At 42.3% G+C, this 24,363-nt stretch overlaps 1 protein-coding gene across 1 annotated transcript in view; it reads right to left on the bottom strand.

Annotated features, from left to right (window-relative positions):
- Positions 1 to 712: 712 nt before the first annotated feature.
- Positions 713 to 24,363, bottom strand: part of PARD6G (par-6 family cell polarity regulator gamma) — a 94,570-nt gene continuing 70,919 nt past the window's right edge. The window contains exon 3 of the mRNA XM_044426494.1: positions 713 to 3,185. Coding sequence (XP_044282429.1) covers positions 2,326 to 3,185 — 860 coding nt within the window. The 3' untranslated portion in view covers positions 713 to 2,325. The remainder of the gene's footprint in view (positions 3,186 to 24,363) is intronic.

The following is a 24,363-nucleotide window of genomic DNA, read 5'->3' on the forward strand; positions in this document are numbered from 1 at the left end:
AGGCAAGTGCACTCAGGTTGTTAGATTTTAAAACACTGTATTTGTTTTGGTGTGATGTCACTGGAGGATACTTTATAGCATGAATATTGGGGCACAAACACTAAAATGGAATAAAAGGGATAATATCGATTTTCTAGACTCCTGCCAGTCTGGTTAATGGTTTTCACAAGACAGCAATAGGAGAAATTGTACCCTTTTAGTCTTGCGCATTTCTGTGATTTGTACTTTTAAGAAGTATTTTCATGACAGCAGCGAGACTTCTAAAATTCTCTTTCATATCATGTTGCTTTTTTATGGCACAGGTTCCATTAGGAATTTCAGGGTAGGGGAGGGGAAGGTATCGTATCATCTCTGCTCTGCAAAGGACTTGGCCACTAAAATTTGGAGGCAGATGACAATCAGTATTGAGGTTTCTAAAAACCTATTAACACAATGAGTTGCCTTTGACCAATCAAATTCCCAGTACCTTAAATACTGTTAAGAAACCACATTCAGCTTCCAATCAATCCTCAATTGAATTGGCTAATGTATTTCTCTTCAGAAAGTTTTGCTGACTGGGATCTGAACTTGGGTTGATGATGGCAACTCTTGCATAATTTTATTTCAAGCACAAGAACGAATTACTTATTATGCTGCAAATGTGATGGGCAAAATCAGGGTGTGAAAGAAGTTGGAATTAAATAAAGAAAGTTCATTTGTTTAGAAACACTTTAATATACAATACTACACTGTAAAAAAACAAGAAAATGACAAAGCTAAAAGTAGAAAAATACATTGTAAAACAATTATATTTTATTCCTAGACATCTCATGAATATATTCAATTTTTTCTATTGAACTATTTTAAAAATTTGTGGATTTTTATGGAACATAAAAGCAGAGCTGGGAGCAAAACGTTATTTCTAGAATAATCTGTAAAGACACAATCTTATGCATATGTAGATAGCCATTCTATCTCAGGATGTTGGGAGTTGTAGACTGTTTCCTGTCAAAGCATGCATGGATTGTGTCCTAATTGATTATTTTATAGCTAATTGTGATCATGACAACCTAAGAAAAAAACCTTGATAAAAACTTTTAATATGTTGCCAAACTGTAGCATTTTAGATTCTCAGGAAAAACAATAACTAGATTAGGAAATCAAATAATATGTACCAAAAAAGAGTGACTGGCTTTCATCATTAAAGACTCTGTGGATCCAAGTTAATTCTAAACAGTAAGACAAATTTTGATGAATTTCTCATAGTTTCTTAGAACATGGGCATAATATGTGCCTAAGAATTCCATTATTTATTTCCTTATTAAGTACTGTTAACCAAGATCAGATAGTGAAACCAATTGAAATATCTGCTAATAAATATTTTAGTACTAAAAAGAGAACGCACATCACACATTATGGTGGTGCATTAATTAAACGAGCCTCTGGGCTGCCTGGTTTTCACATACAACATACACAAAGATATAGTTTATTCAGACAGTACTACCGGTAACCAGCAGGTGGAGCAGATCGAGAAAGAAAGGAAAATGGAAAACAAATGCCAACAATATCCATTTCTATCCCACTTTAAAAAAATACAAAACAAAAATCATTTGGTCAAATTTGCCCCCCCCCAAAAGAAAAGGTAAATGTAGCATGCCAAAAACACTTGCCAGGGTAGGAAGCTGTTCCTTTGGGCATCCCTTCTCAGCTTTAGGTACAATATTATAACATTTTCTTTTTAAAGAAATTAGGGAACAGTATCTATGGGTAGAAAATAATTCTTAAAATGCAATATATTTAATAGTAATTTTCTCCAAATTATAATTTATGAATGGCCGCTCCAGATTTGCTGTGGTGTTATTCCTTACCAAAATGTAAACTAACTTCTCCCAATGTGGTGACCCCCAAAATGTGTTAGATTACAGCTCCCATCATCTCAGGCTGTACATAGGTGTTGTAGTCCAACACATCTGCAAGGGTACCTTGTTAGAGAAAGCTGATATAAACCATTGCATGTATGCAGGCAGAGTACCTTCATACATGCAGGAAATGTCTAGTTTTTCTGTATGCATCCTATTTCCTGTAACTCAGCCAGAGTATTTTCGTGGGATTTAAAAAATATTCATTTCTCTCTTCTCTCATTCTGAACCTCTTTTATTTACACTCTTTTATGGGATGTAATAGGTGACATCCGTATGTCCAATCATGAAAATCATCCTTCCCGGAAAGCAACACCTGTTTCAGACATCAGAAAGTCTATGAGATTTAATGTTCTCTTTCTTCCATATGTGGATACATTTGTTCCAGTTGGCACTTCAGACTAGAAACAATATAGACAATCACCCGCTAAAGTGTTATCACTGTTCCATCCTCTTCTATGCCACCTTTCGGAATAACCAAGCTATGACGAGGATCAGTTTTTAAGGAGCTTAGAAGTTTATGAATATTGCCATTGCTTTGTCGTCCCAAGCTGTTGTTGAGTATCAGATCCCTCTGCAGTCTGTGGCTAAGACTGTTGCCATTAATACGGGAAAGGCTACCAGAAGGAAGGCTGTGTGATTTTGGAATGGGCTGTGGTTCCAGACAGCCCTCGATTACAATGTCAGCGTCCTCGTCGCTTTCCATTTCATCAGGGTGGAAGTTCTGCAGGATGTGAGAGGAAGGCAAACTGTGGTGACTTGCCGTGCTGTCTGTGGACTGGCCCGAACTGCCAGACATCCGACTGCTTCTGATAATATTGTTCCGTTGGTTCGCTGGCTTGACAGTGATGATAAGATTGTGGCTGTTGGCAATCATCATGTCTGTTACCTGGTCAAGAGTTTTTCCTGCCACTTCTATGCCATTCACTTCCAGGACTTCGTCGTTAACTGCTAGCAAGCCTGTACTCTCAGCTAAACCACCGGGAACCATTCGTGAGATGAAAATGCCAGGGACTTTTTCCAGCCCATGAGGAGTTACTCTTACACTTGTCCCATCACGGATGTAAAATCCTAGTGGCTTCTCACATCCATGTCGATATAATCTTACCCTTCTATGAGTTTCAGGCAGAATATCCACATCAATGATGGAGGACACCGGCCTAAAATCCTGAGGCATGCTGATGTTAACATGGGGGCGTCTGCGAAGGTTGTCATTTCGGAGGGTCACCAAAGCTTTCTTCTTTCTAGTTAAAGTATTTGATCCAAAGTTACCATAATCTGCTTCATCTAGAAAAACAAGAGGGGAAAGTTTAGTTTCATAAGCTACCATTATGATCAGCAAGCACAATGGAGTATTATTTCCAATTCTGATGAAATGAAGGCACTGTGTCTGTGAAACTGGCTTTCATACCTCCCAAAATTTCACCTCAGTGGTAAACGGGCCCATAAAATCAAAGACAGTTACTACCTTATTTTGTGAAAGTCATTTAAAGGTATGCGCAGAACAGAGGCTGGCAAATAGATTTGGTCTAGTTAGTCTAGACCAGCGATGGCAAACCTTTTGGAGACTGAGTGCCCAAACTACAACCCAAAACCCACTTATTTATTGCAAAGAGCCAACACTACAATAAAACCTGAAACCTGAGGTTTTAGTTTAGAAAAAACAACTCACAAACAGTCCAAGCATATAGTACCTTGGCAGCGAACTGAGTGGTCAAGCGAAAGCTCTGATAAGTGGCAGCTAATGAGTCTCGGCTCATGAAGACATCGCCTGGTGCTGCTACTCCGTTCCGAGCATATGCCATTGCCCCTTGGTGCGCTGTAATCCAATGCACAGCAGCTGGGGAGATGCTGGACTGACATGGCCAGCATGCCAACACAGAGGGCTTCACATGCCCACTGAGGCAAACTTGCCATAGGTTCGCCACCACTGACCTAATCCTACCCTGGTGCACATACCTAACCCTAATATAGGGTTAAGTACCATTGAAAATAATACGATTTTGAAAAAGCATTGTGTAGCTTTTTCTGCACAGCTCATCAATCCTGCCCATTCTAAACACATTGCAACAATCAGAATCATGCGAGGACACCCCGTTTTTCAAACCCTAACCCTACCCTGGTGCACATCCTAACCCTAATATAGAGCTAAAGTTCTACTGAAAATAATGCGATTTTCAAGAAGCCGTCCTGGAGTAGGTTTTTCTGCACAGCTCATAATTTCTGCCCATTCTAAACACATTCCAAGCATCAAAATCATGTCAGGACACCTCGTTTTTCTAACCCTACCCTGCTGCACACACCTAACCCTAATATAGGACTAAAGTTCCTTTGAAAATACTGCGATTTTGAAAAAGCCTTCCTTGAGTAGCTTTTTCTGCACAGCTCATCATTTCTGCCCATTCTAAGCAAATTCCAAGGATCAAAACCATGCCAGGACACCTTGTTTTTCTAACGCTAAACCTCCCCTGGTGCACACCCCTAACCCTAATATAGGGCTAAAGTTCCATGGAAAATAATGCAATTTTCAAGAAGCCTTCTTGAGTAGGTTTTTCTGCATAGCTCATTCTTTCTGCCCATTCTAAAAATATTCCAACGATCAAAATCATGCAAGGACACTTCATTTTTCTGAACCTAACCCTACCCTGGTGCACACCCTTAACCCTAACATAGGGCTAACGGTCCATTTAAAGTAGGGCGATTTGAAAAAAGCCTTCATTGTGTAGCTTTTTCTGCTCAACTCATCATTTCTGCCCATTCTAAGCACATGCCAACCATCAAAATCATGCCAGGACGCCTCGGTCTTCTAACCCCAACCATACCCTGATGCACACCCCTAATGCTAATATAAGGGCTAAAATTCCTTGGAAGAGAATGCGATTTTGAAAAAGCCGTCCTCGAGTAGCTCTTTCTGCACAGGAACTATATATATATCCTTGGCAGCACACTGATCAGCCATACGAAAGCCTGGACGTGTTGCGGCTAATGTCTTGCCATTTGCGACGTCATCGCCTGACACCACTACTTCTTTCTGAGCATGCTCTTGGCCCCCATGTGCGCTGTTATCCAATGCTCGGGTGCTCAGGCGATGTGGGGCGACTTGGCTTGCGTGCCGACAGAGAGGGCTCTGCATGCCCACTTTGGCACATGTGCCATAGGTTCGCCACCACTGCCCTAGACTAGGAGATGCTCCTCTTTTTACCTGTCTGCTAGAAGAAACAACCAGAGCCGAATGGCAACTTCCATTGAGGTGTAAATGTGAGGACAGGAAATACGTCTGGGTGCAGCAGCTATTTTTCTTCCAATTTACCATCCTTTCAAAAATGAGCAATGGCACAGTTTGCTGGGGCTAAAGGCTCCCTTTGTGTATTAAAGGGGCACAGGCAAGTCTATGGGTTTGATTTGACCCATCAGCCCCAGTCATTAGTCAATAATAAATGGATTTGTTGCATGGGACGACTAATGTATTTAAGCTGGCATGCCATTTCTAATAGCACTTACCACTATTTGTTTTGAAACCAGTCTATGACTTCCAAAGGACAGCTAAGGAAAGAGATTTATTTGGCTTTATCTCTTAATACATTCCTCTTTTATGGAACGTATTGTCTAGCAGGATCTTGGCTGTTATGGATTATGCTAGTCATACATTTATTGTACAACATATATAAACCATCATCTCCGAAACGGACCTGGTTTTCAAGACACAACAATCCACTGTGGGCAATGCGCTGAGGTTGGGTCATCGTGTTGTGCAAGCCCAGGCTAATTGTGGGGAGGCTTGGTTTTGCCAACCAGCCATCCTCTTGAAGAGGCAGTTCACAACGTGACACTCTGTTGTCCAAATCCAGGTGACCAGTCACACCACGGCTTGAGGGAAGTGGCAAGTGAAGTCCTTGTCAAGAGCAGCCAAGACCCCCTGATCTTTTTGCCAAGCCTGCCTGGGCCACCAGCAGTGACAACGGCCACACAAGCGCCCACACAAGTTCTGTTCTGCTTGCTTCCTTTTGGCCCCATTCTTTTTTCTTTTCCTTTGGAGGTTAAAAATAGCAGTCTCTGAACTGACAGTGACACCCCCTCCAAAGGGGCTTTCACTGATTGGCTGTCCTTTTTAATTCATATTTGCAAAACTGAAGAGGTACATTAGTGTTGTGGATCCAACAAATGGAATACTTCCGCTGGACACTGGAATCTGCCATGATACCAAGCCTGGACATTGACTCAGAGAGAGGTCCAAATAGGGTTTTTAGTTTTGATTTTGCTATGACATGTTAGCAGTCAAAGGGGAAACTGTCAAGTCAAAGCAAAGCTGCAAATTTCTTTGCTTGCAAGAAAGGGTAGGCAACATTCCACCCCACCCCACCCCACCCCACAGCAAGATCCTCATGATTCTGAGTGTCCTTCACACAGCCATAATGCCCCTGACTTTCCCACACCAGGTGCTCAGGAAGGTGGGAATCAAGTGCAACCTCCACTTCTGGCAGATATTTGACAGTTTTGCTAGGATACCTATGGGAGGACCAAGGAGTAAAGAACAACCCACCGTGGGCCTGACCATCTGTCTGATGCACTGTGGGTTGTTCAGGCAACCACCAGCCTGCCATGGATTATTGCCAGTTGGAATCAGCATGACACATAAACCAAACCAGAGAAATAAAGTGTATTAATTTACAAAGAAAAACATTTTAGAGCTTCTAAAGCAGGGCAGGCAACTTGGTACACCAACGCCTCCCATCAGCCCCAGTCAGTATGGCCAATGGTCAGGAATCATGGAAGTTGTAGTCTAAAACATATGAAGGACAATACATTGGGCTTGGAGACAGAACATATCTGCCCAAGCCACTTGGAGCTCCGATTACACCAACCATCTCACGGACCACCAACGGCAAGATGGTTGTGCCAGCTACACAGATGTGGCTGCTATGAACCTAATGCTGACTTCACACAAATTAGTGGAAGATTATCATAAAATGAGATATAAAAGATACAGATCTGTGAAGCTGCCTAGTAAGAGAACTGTTCTTTTAAATTACTTTAACAATAAAGAACAGAAGTTCTGCAGTATATGACAATCCTCAGCTAAGAATGGTAGCTCTCACGTTTAAACAGATTGCAGTCTGGATGACATTTTGGAAAACAAAATAAAAAGCTCCCAAACATTAGCCAAGAAGAAATACAAACAGTGAGGTGGCCTCTTGTATATTCATATTGAAGGCACAACATGTTGGTTATTAAATCCATGTGCAAGACGTGATCAAAAGTAGTCCTCTTGACAGGGTCGGAACTGAAAAAGAAGGTCCCCCCCTCTTTAGCAGTCTGACATCAGAGCACACTGACTGCAGGAGGGCATAGAGGTTTCCTGTTACTGCTCTTTCGTCTCCTTGATGCCAAAGCCAAAATGAGCTAAGAGTGCTTGGACAAGTTATAGCAACCGCCTGAGCGGGTGGAGTAGATAAACTGATGACTAGTTGCAAGGTTGCTTTGATTTATGACTCTGATTAAGCAACTGTGAAGTTAGGACACATCTATGCCTGAACCTTCATGTGGTCATAACATCTACTGAAATATATTGTTTATCTCCGTGGCTTTTGGATAAGAAAAGCCATTTGTTTTGCTCTCTTGGCCTCCTCATCTGCACTTTGCCCACCTTTTGAGAAATTCTTCTGGAAATGGATGACAAGAACAAACCTTTGGATGTAAATAATATTAAAATGTTTCAAGGAGTGAAAGACGCATGGTGTATGTCCCAAGATTTCCTGAAGAGAACATGCGAGAGCTTTTGTAATTTGTCTGAACATGTGAGAACTGACAAATATGTGGAGGTGGGGGGATCTACAAGCCCTTTTAGACCTTGCATGGTTGGATAGATGTTGAAGAGAACTTCCAGCCTTGCTTTGTTCGATACATTTTGAAGCCTTGCCTGATCAGGCACCTGGATAAGGCAGAGTTCCAGATCACACAGCGGCTTCCAAGTATCTTCACCTGCATGTGTAGAAGCCCCTTTCCAACCTTTAACAGATGTCCCAGTTTAGCTCTATGCTTGTTGCATCATAGCTTCAGACAAATGCTTAAACAGCGCAAATGTGTTACAAAATTAGGACAGCACCTTCAGACAAGTAGGATTTCTTTGGTTCCTTTTTTAAAAAAGTCATTTACATTCTGATTCAGGATACCAAGAAACTTTAAAACACTCTCTCTCTCCCTCTCTCTCTCTCTCTCTCTCCCTCCCTCCCTCTCTCTCTCTCTCTCTCTCTCTCTCTCTCTCTCTCACACACACACACACACACACACACACACACACACACAGAGTGAGTGCAAGCATGAGCTCTTTTAGAAAAAGAAGAGTCTATTATAAATATGAAGGATGTCTTAAATATTAACCTTTATGGTAGCCCCTGAATGCCATCCTAACCCTAAGTATTCTTTTCATTTTAATTAAAGCCACATGGGACCTTTGCAGAGAAACGTAAATACTTAGCATCTGATCTTGGGGAGAAAGAAATGACTGACTTTTCAAAAACAACACACAAAAACCCTTAATACCAGAAGCACTGCTCCCATTGCTTGGACAGCTGCTTTTCATAGGAATTGCCTGCCAGATGAAATACCAAAGCGTAGCCAGATAAGATTATGTAAACAAGCAAGATTCCACAGAAAACCAGACTGCCAGGCTCCTATAGGAAGAATTCATTTTAGACTTTGCATTTTCAGTCGGTACACACTCCTAGTGTATTATTTCCTCTGGGAACTGTTCAACATTAGTTGACAGCACTGGAAACTACATCAAAGACAGAATTACTTCCACTGAGAAGAGCAGCACTTCAGGCAGCTTCGGGAAATGAAGCCAACAACTCATCAAGAGCAATGGCATGTCCCTCATATGGAATGCAAATGTAAACAGAAATAACTTAAATCTAGCAAAGGTTGTAGGCCTCTGGTGCATCACCTAATAATTTGCAGTCAAAATATTACCAGAAAAAGGAAAGGAAAGAAAAAAGGGAGGGAGAAAAAACAAGATTCATTTTAAAAAATCTTACACATATTACCCTCTCCACAGAGATCAAAACAAGTGTTTTTTTAAAGTGATAAAGGGGCTTCATTTGTTATAAAGTATAAACAGGCAGAGATACAGAAAGATTGAAAGGAAACAGATATATAATGAACTTTGACTTAGGCTGCTTCCGTTGCCCAGTACAGATGTGAGCCATTTGGATAAGCAAGAAAAACACAACGTAATATACAACCAAATCTACTCATGTGTAAGGCAAACACAGTCACTAACACGGCAGCCTAGAGAGAAATAGGGTTATGTTGCACAAAAGGGTAGCCAAGTTAGCCAACAAAAAAATAATCCAAATTAGGGCAATGCTTTTATTAGGCCAATCCAAATGTCACCAAATCGTACATGCACAAGCTTCTAAGTTCTTCATAACTAAGTGGTAAACAAAGCAAGACAGGGTGAGGGAAAGAAAAATTAACTGTAACATCTGCATGTAGTAAAAGCCTTAAGTTGGACTGGAGGAGGAAAGAGCAGCCATTCAAATTAAGCTCAACTACTGGGTGCAACACAAGTTTTACAGTGCACCTCGGATGTCCAGATTGAAGCAATATAAAATGGGTAATCCCCATTTGGCAAGTAGAAAAGCCAGCTGCTTCCCAGTTAGCTTACAAAAAATGGTTCAACTGGACTGTTTTTAAAACTCCATTCACACCCTGATAAAACTGTACATCAAGTTCCAAGGAAAAAAGTCAGGGAGATCAAGTTGCTCACACGGAAAAGATGAAGTGATTAATTTGTGCTATACTAACAGGGTCTAAGAATATAATGAAAATGTAGGAGAGATTTAACACTGAAGCTGATGCACTGGCCATCTCAGAAGCATGGCCCCTTTTCTGTTCTTTCCTGAGACATTGCAAAATCCACCTTGAAGTCACTTTTCAATTCATCTGTCCTACTCTTCCAACAAAGCAATAAAATCTTAGAAGAGAAAGATATTCCTATCATGTTTTTAATGGAGTGTCTACAAACTGGTTAGCATTAGAATCCAAAAGTCCATGAATACATAAAACAAGCCAAATAATTAAGCAAGCAGCAACCCCCCGAAAATCAGAACTCCCAAATCCTGATATTTCTGCTTGGATACACCTCAAAATGTCCACAACCAAATGCTTCATATTTACTTCTCAAGTCTTTCCCTTTCTCATACATTCAGACATGCTGCTGTTTTAACACACTGCCGCACTCCCTTGACCTATTTTCAAGCTACCACCCGCTTTCCCTTTTACCATTGCCACTGAACTCCTGGAGTTCCCTCTTGCAGCCTCTTGATTCCATATAATACAGTCTCTGACCGCTGAACTTTAATGAAGCTGCCTTCGCCAAAACCAGTGGTGTAAACCAGAGATGCTCTCATCCACCTTGATTCTTCTCCCACCTCTTCTCTTGGACTCCCTTCATGCTATAGGTCTCCATTACTCTGTCTCAAATGATTTTTCTTCATGCTTGTTTGATCATCCATCCAATGTTTCCACAGAAGGTAGTGGCTTCTCTGCTAGGACCTCTTAGTCTGTTCTCAGCCTTCTCAGCATTGATTCTCTCTCCGCTCACGAACTTGAGTGACTTCATTAAATCCCATGGCTTTCAGCACCACCTGTACACTGATGACAGCAGCTCTATCACTCTCCTGTAGGATGTCCCTCTTTTATCTAACTCTGCATCTTCAACAGTAGGGCATTCCTGCTTAGATGGTTTGAGTTGGATTCGGATGAAGCATCAAAGACCAAACCCTTCATCTTTTCTTCCCAAGATCTTTCTCCCTTTGCATTTTGCCCTATCCAGCTGGCAAAGGTACCACTGTACAACTTGAAGCACTGGCTCTCCTCCACTCCCCATACTGAGTACCGCTCTAGTTTAGGACCACCCTTAGGCAAGAGATCCTCAATGGGTCTTCTCACTACCACTTTCAACAGATGCTGTTGTTTCACCTCCTCCTCCTCATTATCAATGCCATCTTTCTGGCCTTCAGAGAACCAGTGAGCTCAGCAGGCAGTGGCTCCTCCTGCTCCCCTTGCTCACCACCATCCTTTTCTGGGCCACAGGGAGAGGCAGGTTGCAGTGGGGAGGACAACCAAATCCAGAGGCCACTTGTCAAGGCTTACTCATAACGCCAGCCCAAGCGATCAGTTCTGTCACGTCTCCCCCTGTATACGCTTGTGAAAAGAGCGCCTTTCCAATCCGCCTTCTCAGCCAAAGCCTTCCGGTTCATGCTCTAGTCACCTCCCATTTGGACTCGTCTCCTGTTCCCATACCTGGACCCTTTCCCTCCTTTACAGTGCTCTACCCCCAAAGTCGTTCACACGTGTTGCAGTAAAGTGCTTCTCCCTGCAAGATTTTCTACTGATAAAAGTGCCCCTAAAAAGAACCCACCTGCCTCATCTGATCAGCACGTGCCACTAAAAGCAGATCTGCTCCCAAAAATTGCAGCTCCACTTTAAGTGCTCAAGTCTTGTATATAGCAACCCCTCAAAATCCAACCCATAGCAGGAATGGGGTGGGGCAGAAAGGCAACTGATGTGAAATGGACAATGACAGACAGACAGCATGATTACAATATTTAAAAAAAACAAAACACCTTAAGTAAATTTCACTGCACGCTGTAAAGGGTGATTACTCCAGATGGTATGCTGTTTTCAGTCATAACTACCATTTCCTGTCTGTTTTGAAAGAGTAGTTTCCTTCCAAAAGAGCATCACTTTTACCGATGATGAACTGTGCAGGAGCACTAACATCACTGTAACCAAAATAGGACCATCAAGAAACAAGAGGGAGAAACTTATGGACATAGGCTAGTACAGACATACTCCCAAGGATATTCTTTCAAAAATCAAATCTAAAAGAGAATAATTTACTCCAAACCAGCCCAATGAGCATTTGGCATGCTCAACAGTCATGTAATGCTCAAGGTCAACCGGAAAGGTAAGCTAGGGGAGCTATATTCTGGAGCAGAGGCTGGCTTGTTGGCTGCAAAGCAGTGTAATGTGAGAGAATTAACTGCCGAGAAACAACATTAACACATTCAGATATTTCTCACCTGTTGTGAATCTTTCTTGCTTAGGTGATGAAGAGAATGTCACCTCCATTCCAAAAGGTAACAGGATGAAGAATTCCAGCTCTTTCTAGATCAGGAATGGGCCTTTCAATGTTTGGCTTAACAGTTACCATCATGCCTCGCCTAAACTAGTTAAGGCAGGGGTCTCAAACTTGCGGCCCGTGGGCCAATTGCCGGGCCAGCCGGGGCACAGGGGAGGGGCCCTGCGGCCTTCAAAGCGCCGATGGCGCCCGGGCCGGCCATGGGATGAGCAGCCCACCACCACCGCGGTGGTGGAATACTTGATGCGGCCCAGCCTCACCCAGACTCTACTTCCAGCGGCCCCCAGGTAAGTTGAGTTTGAGACCCCTGAGTTAAGGGTTGATGGAAGTTGTTGGCCAAGACATCTGAAGAACCACAAGTTGCCTACTCCATTCTACTTAAAAATAGCCCTGCTAGCACAAATTGCAAAAGCAAATACATTTCATTATCTTTATATTGCAGGTTAGGGGCCTCGCTGTATAGTTCACAGCTTAAGTACTGAATGGTTTACAAGATTCCTGTTCTGATATCCCACCTTGCAGGATGGCCTAAGAGAGTAATTAATGTAACTCTCCAACATTCCCCCCCCCATTTGTTCTGGGAGGTGCTTATGACCTCCACTGACTTGCATGCAGCCTGGTTGTGCTTTTCAAAAACTCACAAACATTAATTCTCATGAAGAAAGAACCAAGTTAAAGCAAAAGGATTTGGTGCTTTTCTCTTGTCATATCCTTTAGCTACATGCTCAGGTAACACACACACACACAATCTTGGGTCTACAAAGCAGTATTTATTTGGTTGATCCATACAGGTTTATGTAAGGAACTATTCTACGTGGAATTAAGAAAGCTTGTATTAAAGAGAGATGATACTTTTCAAAAAGTAATGAAAAGCTATCCTAGGAAAAAACAACTTCCATTTTGCTCTAAAATGCTTGTCAACAATTGATATGTTATCTCATCTATTACAACATGGATAGGCAGACGGAGGCTTGTTTTTTTTTTTACCAGAAGCTCGAGGTCCACCCACTGTAGCCTGATATAATATAAGGAAGCAGGATGTTAGATTTGAGTACTGTCAAATCACTGGGAGTCAGAAATCCAGGCTGACCTACTGAGATCACCAGAAAATCCACCGGTAGATCCTGACCTGGCATTGCCTGCCCCTGTATTAAAATAATTGTTCAATACAAGAAAAGGAGGAATGCTTCATCTTTTGTTTAACTTTATCTGAAGCATTTTATGACACAGCTTGATCACATAAAGTGATTTTATATGATAATACTTAATTTTGTACTTAAGGACAAAGTGGATACAGATTTCCAATTAAATATCACACTTCATAGACAGTGGAAGAATGATAGATGTTGGTATTGTTTGAAAATGTGGGAACTAAGCCAAATCTCTACCCTTCTACACAGGCAAACAATAGCAGTTCAGTTTTTCAAACGTTTCCAAATCAGTGTTAGCACTTATGAAAGATTAATATTCCAGCTTTGCTTCCTGTGCTAACAACTTTTGGCCACCAGAGGTCACTGCTCCTCTTGTATACATTTCCTAGTTTAGGGGTTACAAGTGAGAATGCATGCACACGTGTGTCCATTACTGTGTCTGCACAGTAACACAGTGAGCCACAGAAGTAGATGCTGACATTTTTGAACTAACACATGAGTTTCAAACATAAATCAATTTCCTTTGAAGACAACCACTCTTAGCTAAGCTTCAACTCAAAGATACAGAAAGGGAATGTGCTATTTCACTTCAGCAGAGAATGTGTCTGGATAGCCCGTGTTTAGTATTCTTGTGGACATGGAAGGCGAAGAATAAAAGCTAGAAAGGCCCTCTTTTCCCAGTGTGGTCCTTCACCATGTGCGTGGCATTCTTGGAGTGGGGCAGAGTATGCAAGCCGCTTGCTCGTGATTTGTAACTTGTTTGTCTGTGCGATGTTTGCACTGGTTCTCAGGGACAGGCAGACAAGAGACGGCCAGGTGCAAACAGCAGAGGTTGCATCATATTCTCAGATATTCTAAAGCTTGCAGAACGGGTAAGGCTTTAGGCCAGCAATGGAGCCTAGGATACATTTTCATTCAGCCATGCAGGTGAAAGAGGCACCCCTGCACACTTCCCAAAGAAGCCATATCGCTTCTTTAAGTAATGGCAGCCTTCCCCAATCTGGTGCCCTCCAACTCCTAGCCTTCCCAGTAAACTTGCTAGATGATCACGATTACTAAGCACTGATGGGAGTTGTAGTCCAATACATCGGGGAGGGGGGCTAGCTACTCTGCTATGATTCTCCTCCAACTGCGAATTGCTTTGTACAAAAGCACCCTTGTGTGCAATGCATACATTATTACTGAGCACTTCATGATGGTGCTTTTGCTTTGGACTTCTCTCTCCACCCCCATCCCATTATCAAAGTAGTTTTATGAAGAAAAAGATAGCAGTGGTGGTGAACTTAGAAGACCGCCTTGATGGATTCAAGGTAGGCGGCCTTTCCTGTGCAAGGAGTCCATGCCACACTTCCTCTGTTAACACCAAGTGTTGACTAATATAAATAATAAACAACAGGCATTTTATCAGCAACACAGAAGGCTACATTTCTGAACAAGTGCTCTCCTGACTATTTCCTTTTCCCGTCAGTTAAACAAAAGGTTGCAAATGGCCATCATTCTCCCCACCTCTCTGGCAGCGCTCTGGTCGTCCTGTCACTATCTTCATAGTGAAAGTACAGCCAAAATAAGCATGCTGCTCCGGGGAATCCCACAGCTCTGTTCAACGGGGAGGAAAAAACCAAACAAGTGTATAAACTCAGTTGACACCAGAAGGCTTCCAAACACACTTGATATTCTACAGTTGGGCAAAATCTGAACATTAAATTCCAAATAAATTTTCCTTAAACCCCAAAGGCTTGTGTTCTCCTGGCTTCAGCAATAACTGACTGAATTATTGGGGTAACAGTAATCATGTATTGTCCCTTACTGAAGATGAGGATCATTATTTCTAGGGTTTTATGAACTGTGCATACACCATGCAAAAGCTGCTTTCATCACTTAATACCAAATCTTTGTCTCTTACGACTGGAGGAAAAACGTAAAATAATCCAAAGTTTTCGCATAACCCTACACACTTGCATAAACGAAGGCAAAATTTCTGTAGCCTTGATGCAAATAGTTTCCCCCAATGTCTATGCTGCGTCACCAGTTAGTTACATGCACAATTTTTCTAACTAGGCCAGAAATGGTGCACTCCTTCCAGACAAATAATGGAAAACCACCACTGATCCCAAATGCGGTTAGCTTTTCTGGGTAGGTTACCTGTTTATAGAAGATTAAGCCACAAACATTACACTGAAACTCGCAGTGCCATTGAGATTCAGAAGAGATAAGCACAGGGGAAGAAGAATGTAAGGCATGAATGACAGAAACCCAATGGGCGAACTTTAGCTGTTTTCCATGTTAAAGCTTGGGAGGCTAAATTCTCATTTTCCAGTCTTTTAGGCAATGGGGCCTGTATGGTAAGAGCAACTCTTCTTTTCCATATTGTGGGCTTCCCCCAAGCAGCTGTTGGGTGAACAGAATGACAAACTAGAATGTCTTTTGGCTGATTTGACATGGCTCTTCATAGTCAACAAATACCATGGAAATACGGTTTCAGCACAAAGCAAAACGAGCTCCCTTTTTAGCATCAATTGTGCCAGGTAATTTCTTAATTTCTTGATTATCTTTACTAGTCTTGCAACTGTCCAAAGATAAAGGGAACTGCCACCTTGTCGGGGCCATGCATACATACATTAGCAGGGGAAACTTTCTTTCAAGAGAGAATACATTGATGGGACAAACCTATGGGCACTTTCCTGAGAGTAAGCCCCACTGAACACAATGGCATCTATTTCTGAGTAAACATAGTTTGGGCTTTACTCTAAATATAACTAACTAAATAAATAAGCAAACCTAACAAGCTTAAGGATACAATGCTACACATGTTTAGACTGAAAAAAGTCCTACAATTCATAGCATTCCCCAATCGCTCGCTCGCTCACTCTGTGTGTGTGTGTGTGTGTGTTGTGTGTTCCACCCTAAAGTTCCACAAAGAAGGCAGCATTTAGAGTTTGATTAGGATGCATCTGTAAGAAAATCTAAACTTACATGCTTTGAATGTGTGCTATTATGCTAAAGTAACGAGGGGCGTTCAATGTATTCTCGGTATCAACATGAAGAAAAAGGAATAATAAATCGAAATAATTTTTATTTTTCAATATAATCCCCCATAACTTCAATACACTTATTACATCTAGAAATTAACTTTTCAGTTCCTTGTAAAAAATACCCTTCCTCCTTGCCTAAAAAATGTGCGTTAATTGGCGCCTTGAGCTCTTCATCGTCGGAAAATCACTTTCCACGAAGATCTTTTTTTAAATTCGGGAATAAGTAGTAGTCACTGGGGACCAGGTCCGGGCTATAGGGTGGGTGGTTTTTTTCTTCGAAACCACAGTCTCGTACAGCAGCCTTCGAAACATGCGCCATGTGAACGGGCACGTTGTGAAGAAGCAACACACCTGCGGTCAGTTTTCCCCGCCTTTTTTCTTTAATTGCTTCTCTTAAATTACACAGAGTGGTTGCGTAAGATGCTGCATTTATGGTTTAACGTTTTTTCGTGTACTCAATTGATAAAATTCCCTTTGAGTCCCAAAACACTGTGGCCATGATTTTTCTGGCTGATGGAGTGACTGAATTTCTTCGGAGGGTCAGCACCTTTTTTATGCCACTGCATGGACTCCTGCTTACTTTCTGGATCATAGTGATGAATGCAAGTTTCATCTCCAGTAACAATCCAGTTGAAAATACTCGATGGATCTTCACAGAGCTCTAAAAACTCCTTACAGTACTCGACTCGCACTTGTTTCTGAGGCGCCATGAGCATTCGGAGCACCCATCTTGCACAGACCTTTGAAAGGTTAAGATGGACATGAAAAATAGTAAATATGCTACTAACAGATAGGCTTGTCATCTATGCTAACATTTTGATTTTTATTCGGGCATCTTCCAATACAAGTTTCTCAATTTTTTTCACACTTTCTTTCATAGTGGCAGTAACCGACCCGCCCGAGCGAGGGTCATCTTCAGTGCTTTCTCTGCCCCTTTTAAATTCACTTGACCATTTTTGAACAGTAGAAAATGAAGTTGCAGAGTCCTGGTAAATGGCCACCATCTCTTCGTGAATGATTGTTTGACTTTTTCCTTGTTTTGTAGGGAACTTAATCAGAGCACGGTGCTCGATTTTCTTCAACATTGTCGCATCAGTCATCATGGTCGTCTTTCACTGAGGATTACTAGGGAACTAATGATCACACTTATTTGAAATTTTGCATGCATACCCTCAGATAGTGTCATTAGCTAATGAAATAATTAAATTGCCCACATCAATAGCAAATCAACCCGATACCGAGAATACATTGAACGCCCCTCGTAAACATAAGATGCACTCGTATCATAGAAAAAAGATGTCTGGGAACGTGTGACTTGCTTCTGCATACAGTGTTGCACCTCTTCCAGGTCCTAAAGGAAAAACATCCTCCTATTCACCTATTTTCTAGCCTAAGCAATTCATTGGAAAATAAATCTGTTTGGTTCACACTTAATGTGAAGTTAAAGTCTATACTTTCTGCACACACAAACCAGAACTCAGTTAAAAGGCAGTATTTACCCTTGTCCGGATGTTATTATGCAACTCATCAATTAAAAATGCACGCAAAAATGATATTTAAAGGGAAAAGCAGAGGAAAATGCCTATTTAAGGAGAAATGTGCACCAAGATTATGTTATGTTAGTCGCTAAGTCATGTTCGACCCATCACAACCCCATGGACAACATTCTTCCAAGCTCTCCTGTCCTCCACCATCCCCTGGAGTCCACCTAAGCTCACACCAACTGCTTCAGTGACTCTGTCTAGCCACCTCATCCTCTGCCATCCCCTTCTTCTTTTGCAGTCAATTGTTCCCAGGATCAGGGTCTTCTCCAGTGAGTCCTTCCTTCTAATTAGGTGGCCACAGTATTTGAGTTTCATCTTCAGTATCTGGCCTTCTAAAGAGCAGTCAGGGTTGACCTAAGACTAACTGGTTTGATCTCCTTGCAGTCCAAGGGACTCGCAGGAGTCTTCTCTGGCACCACAATTCAAAGGCCCCAATTCTTCAGGGTGATGTCTCTGCTTTTTAGTATGCTGTCTAGATTTGTCATAGCTTTCCTCCCAAGGAGCAAGCGTCTTTTAATTTCTTGGCTGCAGTCCCTGTCTGCGGTGATCTTGGAGCCCAGGAAAATAAAATCTGTCACTACCTCCATTTCTTCCCCATCTATTTGCCAGGAAGTGAGAGGACCGGATGCCATGATCTTGGTTTTCTTAATGTTGAGTTTCAAGCCAACTTTTGCACTCTCCTCCTTCACCCGCATCAAGAGGCTCTTTAGTTCCTCTTCACTTTCTGCCATGAGAGTGGTACCATCTGCATATCTGAGGTTGTTGATATTTCTCCCAGCAATCTTAATTCCAACTTGTGATTCATCTAGCCTGGCCTTTCGCATGATGTGCTCTGCATATAAGTTAAATAGGCAGGGTGACAGTATAATCCCTTGCTGTAATCCTTTCCCAATTTTGAACCAATCAGTGGTTCCATGTCCAGTTCTCACTGTTGCTTCTTGACCTGCGTGTAGGTTTCTCAAGAGACAAATAAGATGGTCTGGTACTCCCATCTCTTTAAGAACTTGCCACAATTGGTTGTGATCCACACAATCAAAGGCTTTAGCATAGTCAATGAAGCAGAAGCAGATGTTTTTCTGGAACTCCCTAGCTTTCTCCATGATCCAGCATATGTTGGCAATTTGATCTCTAGTTCTTCTGCCTCTTCAAAACCCTGCCTGGAAGTTCTCAGTCCACATACTGCTGGAGCCTAGCTTGTAGGATTTTGAGCATAACCTTGCCAGCATGTGAAATGAGTGCAATAGGTGCATCAAGATACATATTAATTTATATTTAGACTTTCAAGGCCATTTGTAAATGAGGTGGGGAGACCAAACTGATGGATTGTTGAAAAAAAATAAGAAACTGAATGGAATCAAACTTGACTGGCTCATCTATCCTCACCCCTTGCCCAAGGTAAAGGTACGCTCTACATCCAAGAATCTAAGTGAACTGACACCAAAGTAAGAGAATGATATAAGAAACCCTGGCGCTCTTTCAAAGTCATGACCTTTGGGATTCTCCCAAGCACTGCTGGACAATGTTTAGTCAGTCACAAGATAAATGCCCATCAGGACACAGCTGTATCTTCTCTTTAATCAGTTCTGCACAGTTACTATCCAGGATACCAAGTTCTCTTCCGAACTGGCAAACTCACATGTCCACCTGTGCATCACAAGGAAAAACAGCAGTTCATTCCAAACTGAACTAAGGACTGGGTTTCCTTTTTCTCATCTGTGCTATGCGGGAACAGGAATTCTGTCCACTGCCTTCTGTGCTCAGTCACTCATTTCTCAGGCAAAAGACCTAATACAGAAGCTGCTGGGAGTGCCATGCATCACTGAGGAGCAAGTCCTCCAGGGCTCATCAGGGAGTGGACCAGGGAGTTCCAAAGGAGAGTCAGAGAGAGTCATCCAGTGGTGGAAAAATCGCTGCTGCAATTTACTGCCTTTAGGACACGGTGTGCATGAGTATGAGAAAACAGGAAATTAATAGCGTATAAAGAAAAAAGGGCCACGGAGGCAGAATGGAAGGAGGAACACCAATGCTGACTATTGTGTTCGAGACTTAAAAGGAAATCCACAATTACGAAAAGCATCATTTGAATCAAATAAAGCATATTTTAAAAACTACTACTGGACCTGTTTGGGGTTTTCTCCTTGGGAAATAAAGTTATTTGCGCCTCATTTTTTTAAAAAACTTTTTCATATTTGAGAAGTGACTGAAACCTGATAGGTCCCCAGTTGGTTCCATCTGTGAAGGAATGGAATGTAAGATAAGTAGGAGTCCTCAGTCACAGAGCTGCAACCCCTCCCTCCCCATCCTGTTTCTCAGCCATGGCATAAGAATTTGGCAGCGACAGCATCCTGCCTCCAGTGCATTAGTCCTGCACTCTCCACACATTCCTAGAAAGATCATGCAAAGGAGCATCCTTGCCAGCCCTTCGCTGCAATTCCAGCCAGCATACCAGAGACAGGATCCTTGACAAGTTGTCCTTTTATGTGCAGCCAACCAATAAGCATGTGCATAACTGATCCTTTCTTCTTTTGTAAATACATTTATGAGATGCCACATTTTACACCTCCAGTGCATAGCACTGACCTACAGCAGTAGTGGTGACATTTAGGACACTTTGGTGGGGTTCTTATAGGTCAAGTAATAGCCTGAGCAATGGTGTGCATGCCAGCCATATCCTCATTGGCGAGAAGGGAGAACTGTCCCTTCCTTGCCCACAAAGCTATGCTATGCAGGGCCAGCCCGATCATGAGGCAAGGTGAGGCTGCCACCTCAAGAGGCAGGTCACAAGAGCCAGCACTAAAAGTTGCTGCTTGGGGAATATTGTTCAGTCCCACGGATTCTCCAACAAGGAGTTCCTCAGGGTGTAGGACATGGAATGATCAGTTCAAGTTGCGACAACCCAGATTCAGGGTGGACATCAGGAAGAGCTTCCTCACTGTCAGAGCAATACAACAGTGGAACCAGCTGCCTAGAGAGGTGGTGCGCTCTCCCACACCAGAGACATTCAAAAAGAAACTGGACAGCCCTCTGAGTGGGATGGTGTAAACTGGAGTCCTGCCAGGGAGTTGGACCTGATGGCCTTCATGGCCCTTTTCAACTCGACTATTCTATGATTCTATGAGGGTCTGTTGTCCCCCATGCTATTGAACATCTACAGAAAACCACTGAGTGGGGTCATCCAGAGTTTGAGTGTGTTGCCATCAGGATGTTGATGACACACAGCTCTCTTCCTCTTTTCCATTATCAGCTGGTGAGGCTGTGGATATGCTAAACTGGTGACAGGCTGTGACAGTAAATGAAGGCTAAGAAACTGAAACTCAGTCTAGACGAGACCGAAATGCTGTTGGTGGGTGGTTCCTTTGACCAGATGGAGGGTGTTCAGCCTGTCCTAGGTGGGGTTGCGCTCCCCCTTAAGGACCAGGGTAGTAGCATGGAGTGCTCCTTGAGCCATCCGGGCCACTTGAGGCCCAGGCAGCCTTGGTGGCTCGCAGCACCTTCTACCAGCTATACTCCTCTCTGGACCAGGATAGCCTGGATTCAGTAGTCTACACTCTCATAATCTCTAAACTGAATTATTACAATGCACTCTATGTGGGGTTGCCCCTGAAGATGTTTCAGGAGCTGCAGCTGGTACAGAACACAGCAGCCAGCTTAAGAACCAGGACCCAGAGGCCCAAACATATAAGACAAGTTCTGGTCTGCTTGCTGCCTGCCTGTATGCTTCCATTCCCAATTCAAGGTGCTGGATTTAGCCTATGAAGCCTTACCTGTCAGAGCATCTTTCTCACCTGCAGTCTACTCAAACACTGTGCTCAACCTCTGGTGCCTTCCTCCAAGTGCCAACTCTGCAGAAAGTGGTGGTCTGTGGTGGTCCTGTCTCCAGAACAACCTCCCCACTGTGGCCCAGGTGGCGCTGAATCTGTCATCCTTCCAGCACCAGCTTAAGGTGGGCCTTTTTTAGGCTTTAAAAACTTGCATGGCCTCCCAGGAGCCCGAGGGGGATTACCCATCCCAGGTGTTTCTGCAGAGTCTCCCTTTGTTATTGTTCTTAAAAAATCTGTTTTATACTTTTTAAAGTTTTCTGATCTTTATTGCATTTTTATTGTCTGTGTTTATGAATGGTTGTAAACTGCTCAGAGAGATTTGGCTGAATAGAAATGAAATGGACAATAATATTTATGAACACGCTCTGTCTAGTCAGTCCCTCACTGCAGCAGGACCATTCGCAGCTATGCTCACTACAAAAATGTTTGGTGTTTACGGAATAGCCAGTTAAAGTAGCCCTAACAGAAATACCAAAAGAAAAGAGCATATCTATTTACTTTAGCACATAATTAATTTTAGCTTTGTGAATGGGTGTTGTAAGAACCATCAACACAAGACTGAAATGCTCCTCAGACTAGATTATACAAAATGGTAATCACAAAGGAGGCAGGAGTAGTTGCAGGTGATGTTTTTAAGAAATTAAGGGGGTGTTTTGCTCAACAGAATGCTTGGGCAAGATAGTGCAAACAACATCCCCAGACAGGGAGGGAAAGGAGACTAGTGAGTATACAAGAAAATTTAAATACTGTTAAATCCTCCATAAAGAGAGACTAGAGAATCATTATTTGCTACTGACCCTGAGAGGAAGACAAGAGACAATATGTAAAGTTACAGAAAAGAAGATTGGAGTTAAAAATTAAAGAGACTGGACAATGGAATTAGGTAGAGAGGGATTATATGGAATCCCCTTCTTTATGGGTTTTTAAGAAATAGGAAAAGGTTGTGTGATGGATAGCTTGGGAATAAACAAATCTTTTGTCACTGCAGATTCTTAAGAAACGCAAACATGTAAGGGGATTCACCAACAACATTCCAACTTAGTGTAGAACCTTTGCCTTTTCTAGATCCTATGGTTCAGTCAAGAAGAACAAAAACAATCAATATTTGGTTTAAGTATGATGAAAGAAACTTTCCATAATGCATAAATATCATGTACTTTCTTAAATGCTACTGAAGACAAAATACTAACCATCACAAGGAAAGAATACAATAAAACGTATTGAGTATTATTTTATTAAAGAAGAACAAAAGCATTGCAAATATTTCTATGCGTATCAACCTCACATTCCTGTTTTAAGAGGTGATTCAGCTGGGTTACCCCAAATATTAGCTTGACCATTTTTAGTGTTAATATCAAGCCCAGACAGCAAGACATGGGGATGCCATGCCAGCTCCATGTTTTTGAGGTCCTTGGGTAACCGCCCCCCCATGGACCCTCCCCTCGTGAGCCGGCCTTCTGAACACACCACTCTCTGCAGCTGCCCTTGCCCCTTTGACCTCCAAAGAGCCGGTCAGCAAACAGGCTGTGGCTTCTACCACCTCACTGTCTCATCATGGCTGGGGAGACATGCAGGCAGGCAACTGGCTGAAAAGGTGAAGAAGAGCAACTGGGATACGGTGCTTCGCAGCTGCCCACTCCTGAAGAGAACAGATGAACTGCTTAAAAGCAGAAGATCAAGGCCCATTTCTTCAATATTGCAAACTTTTGAACCAAACTTTCCCACTGTATAAAAAATTAGAGCGAACTAGTACATTGTGTACCTGACAGAATCTATTTGCCTTGTGGGAAAGGATGTAAAGATTATGGAATAAAGTAAAATATAAGTGAGAAAGGTCATTCCACCATTTCTGTCCTTTTGCTTTCCGAATATTGTTTGAAAATGGTGGAATTGCCAAGATTTTTATTTAATAAGGAAAAGCACCTACTGGAGTTTTAAATTTCCACAGTGGGTGCCAAACTATGATGGAATAGCAGACTTCCAATCTTCATAAATAAGTTGTGGGGCCAAATTAGACATGACACTGTTGGTCTGCAATCAGGATCTTCTACAGTTATAAACAGCAACTCTCTGATCACATTCAGAACCTCAATTTTTCCCATCATTAAAGTTGTGTAGCTACATGTTAAGCCTCCCCCACTTCCCATGGAACAAGTTGCAGCTTGGGGAGAGCTTTAATTTGATAAGGCAAAAAGATTGAACCCCCTTCTCACCCGGAGTTGTGGTCTAAATTCACCACACTTAGGGCTGCTTTTTTCTGTTTCTTTGAAACCCACATGGAGAGTCTATCACCTCAGTAAAAAATAAATAAATAAATAATCAAACCAACGTGGTGGCTCAAATTAGACGATCCATGTCTTGCTCCATGTTTGCTTTTCTTAAGGTCATAACCTGGATACATTGGCCCTTCAAAACATTTTGATTTATATGCAGTTTGAAACATCATATCCAAAAACATGCCTCTGGTACAAGGATATTTTACTTGCATCCCATTCCAAGAAGACATCTGGTAGTTCCTAAAACAGGTACATACACTGGGTAAAGTTAAGGCACAATTGTGTGCAAGTTTGGACAGAAAAGGACCACCTACAGCTCCCAGCATGCCCCAACCAGCTATAGGAGCCATAGTCCTTTCTTGTGTTCAAACTTGGATGAAACTGCCCATAAGAACTTGATTGAAAGCAATTCTTATTCATTTCAATAAATGTACCTTCTTTCTGCTAGCCCGCTCTTACACCTTCCCCGACACAATAATACTCTCTATATAGCC

Source organism: Varanus komodoensis, unplaced genomic scaffold (assembly GCF_004798865.1).
Source record: "Varanus komodoensis strain SLA01 unplaced genomic scaffold, ASM479886v1 scaffold17, whole genome shotgun sequence".
Classification (NCBI taxonomy): domain Eukaryota; kingdom Metazoa; phylum Chordata; class Lepidosauria; order Squamata; family Varanidae; genus Varanus; species Varanus komodoensis.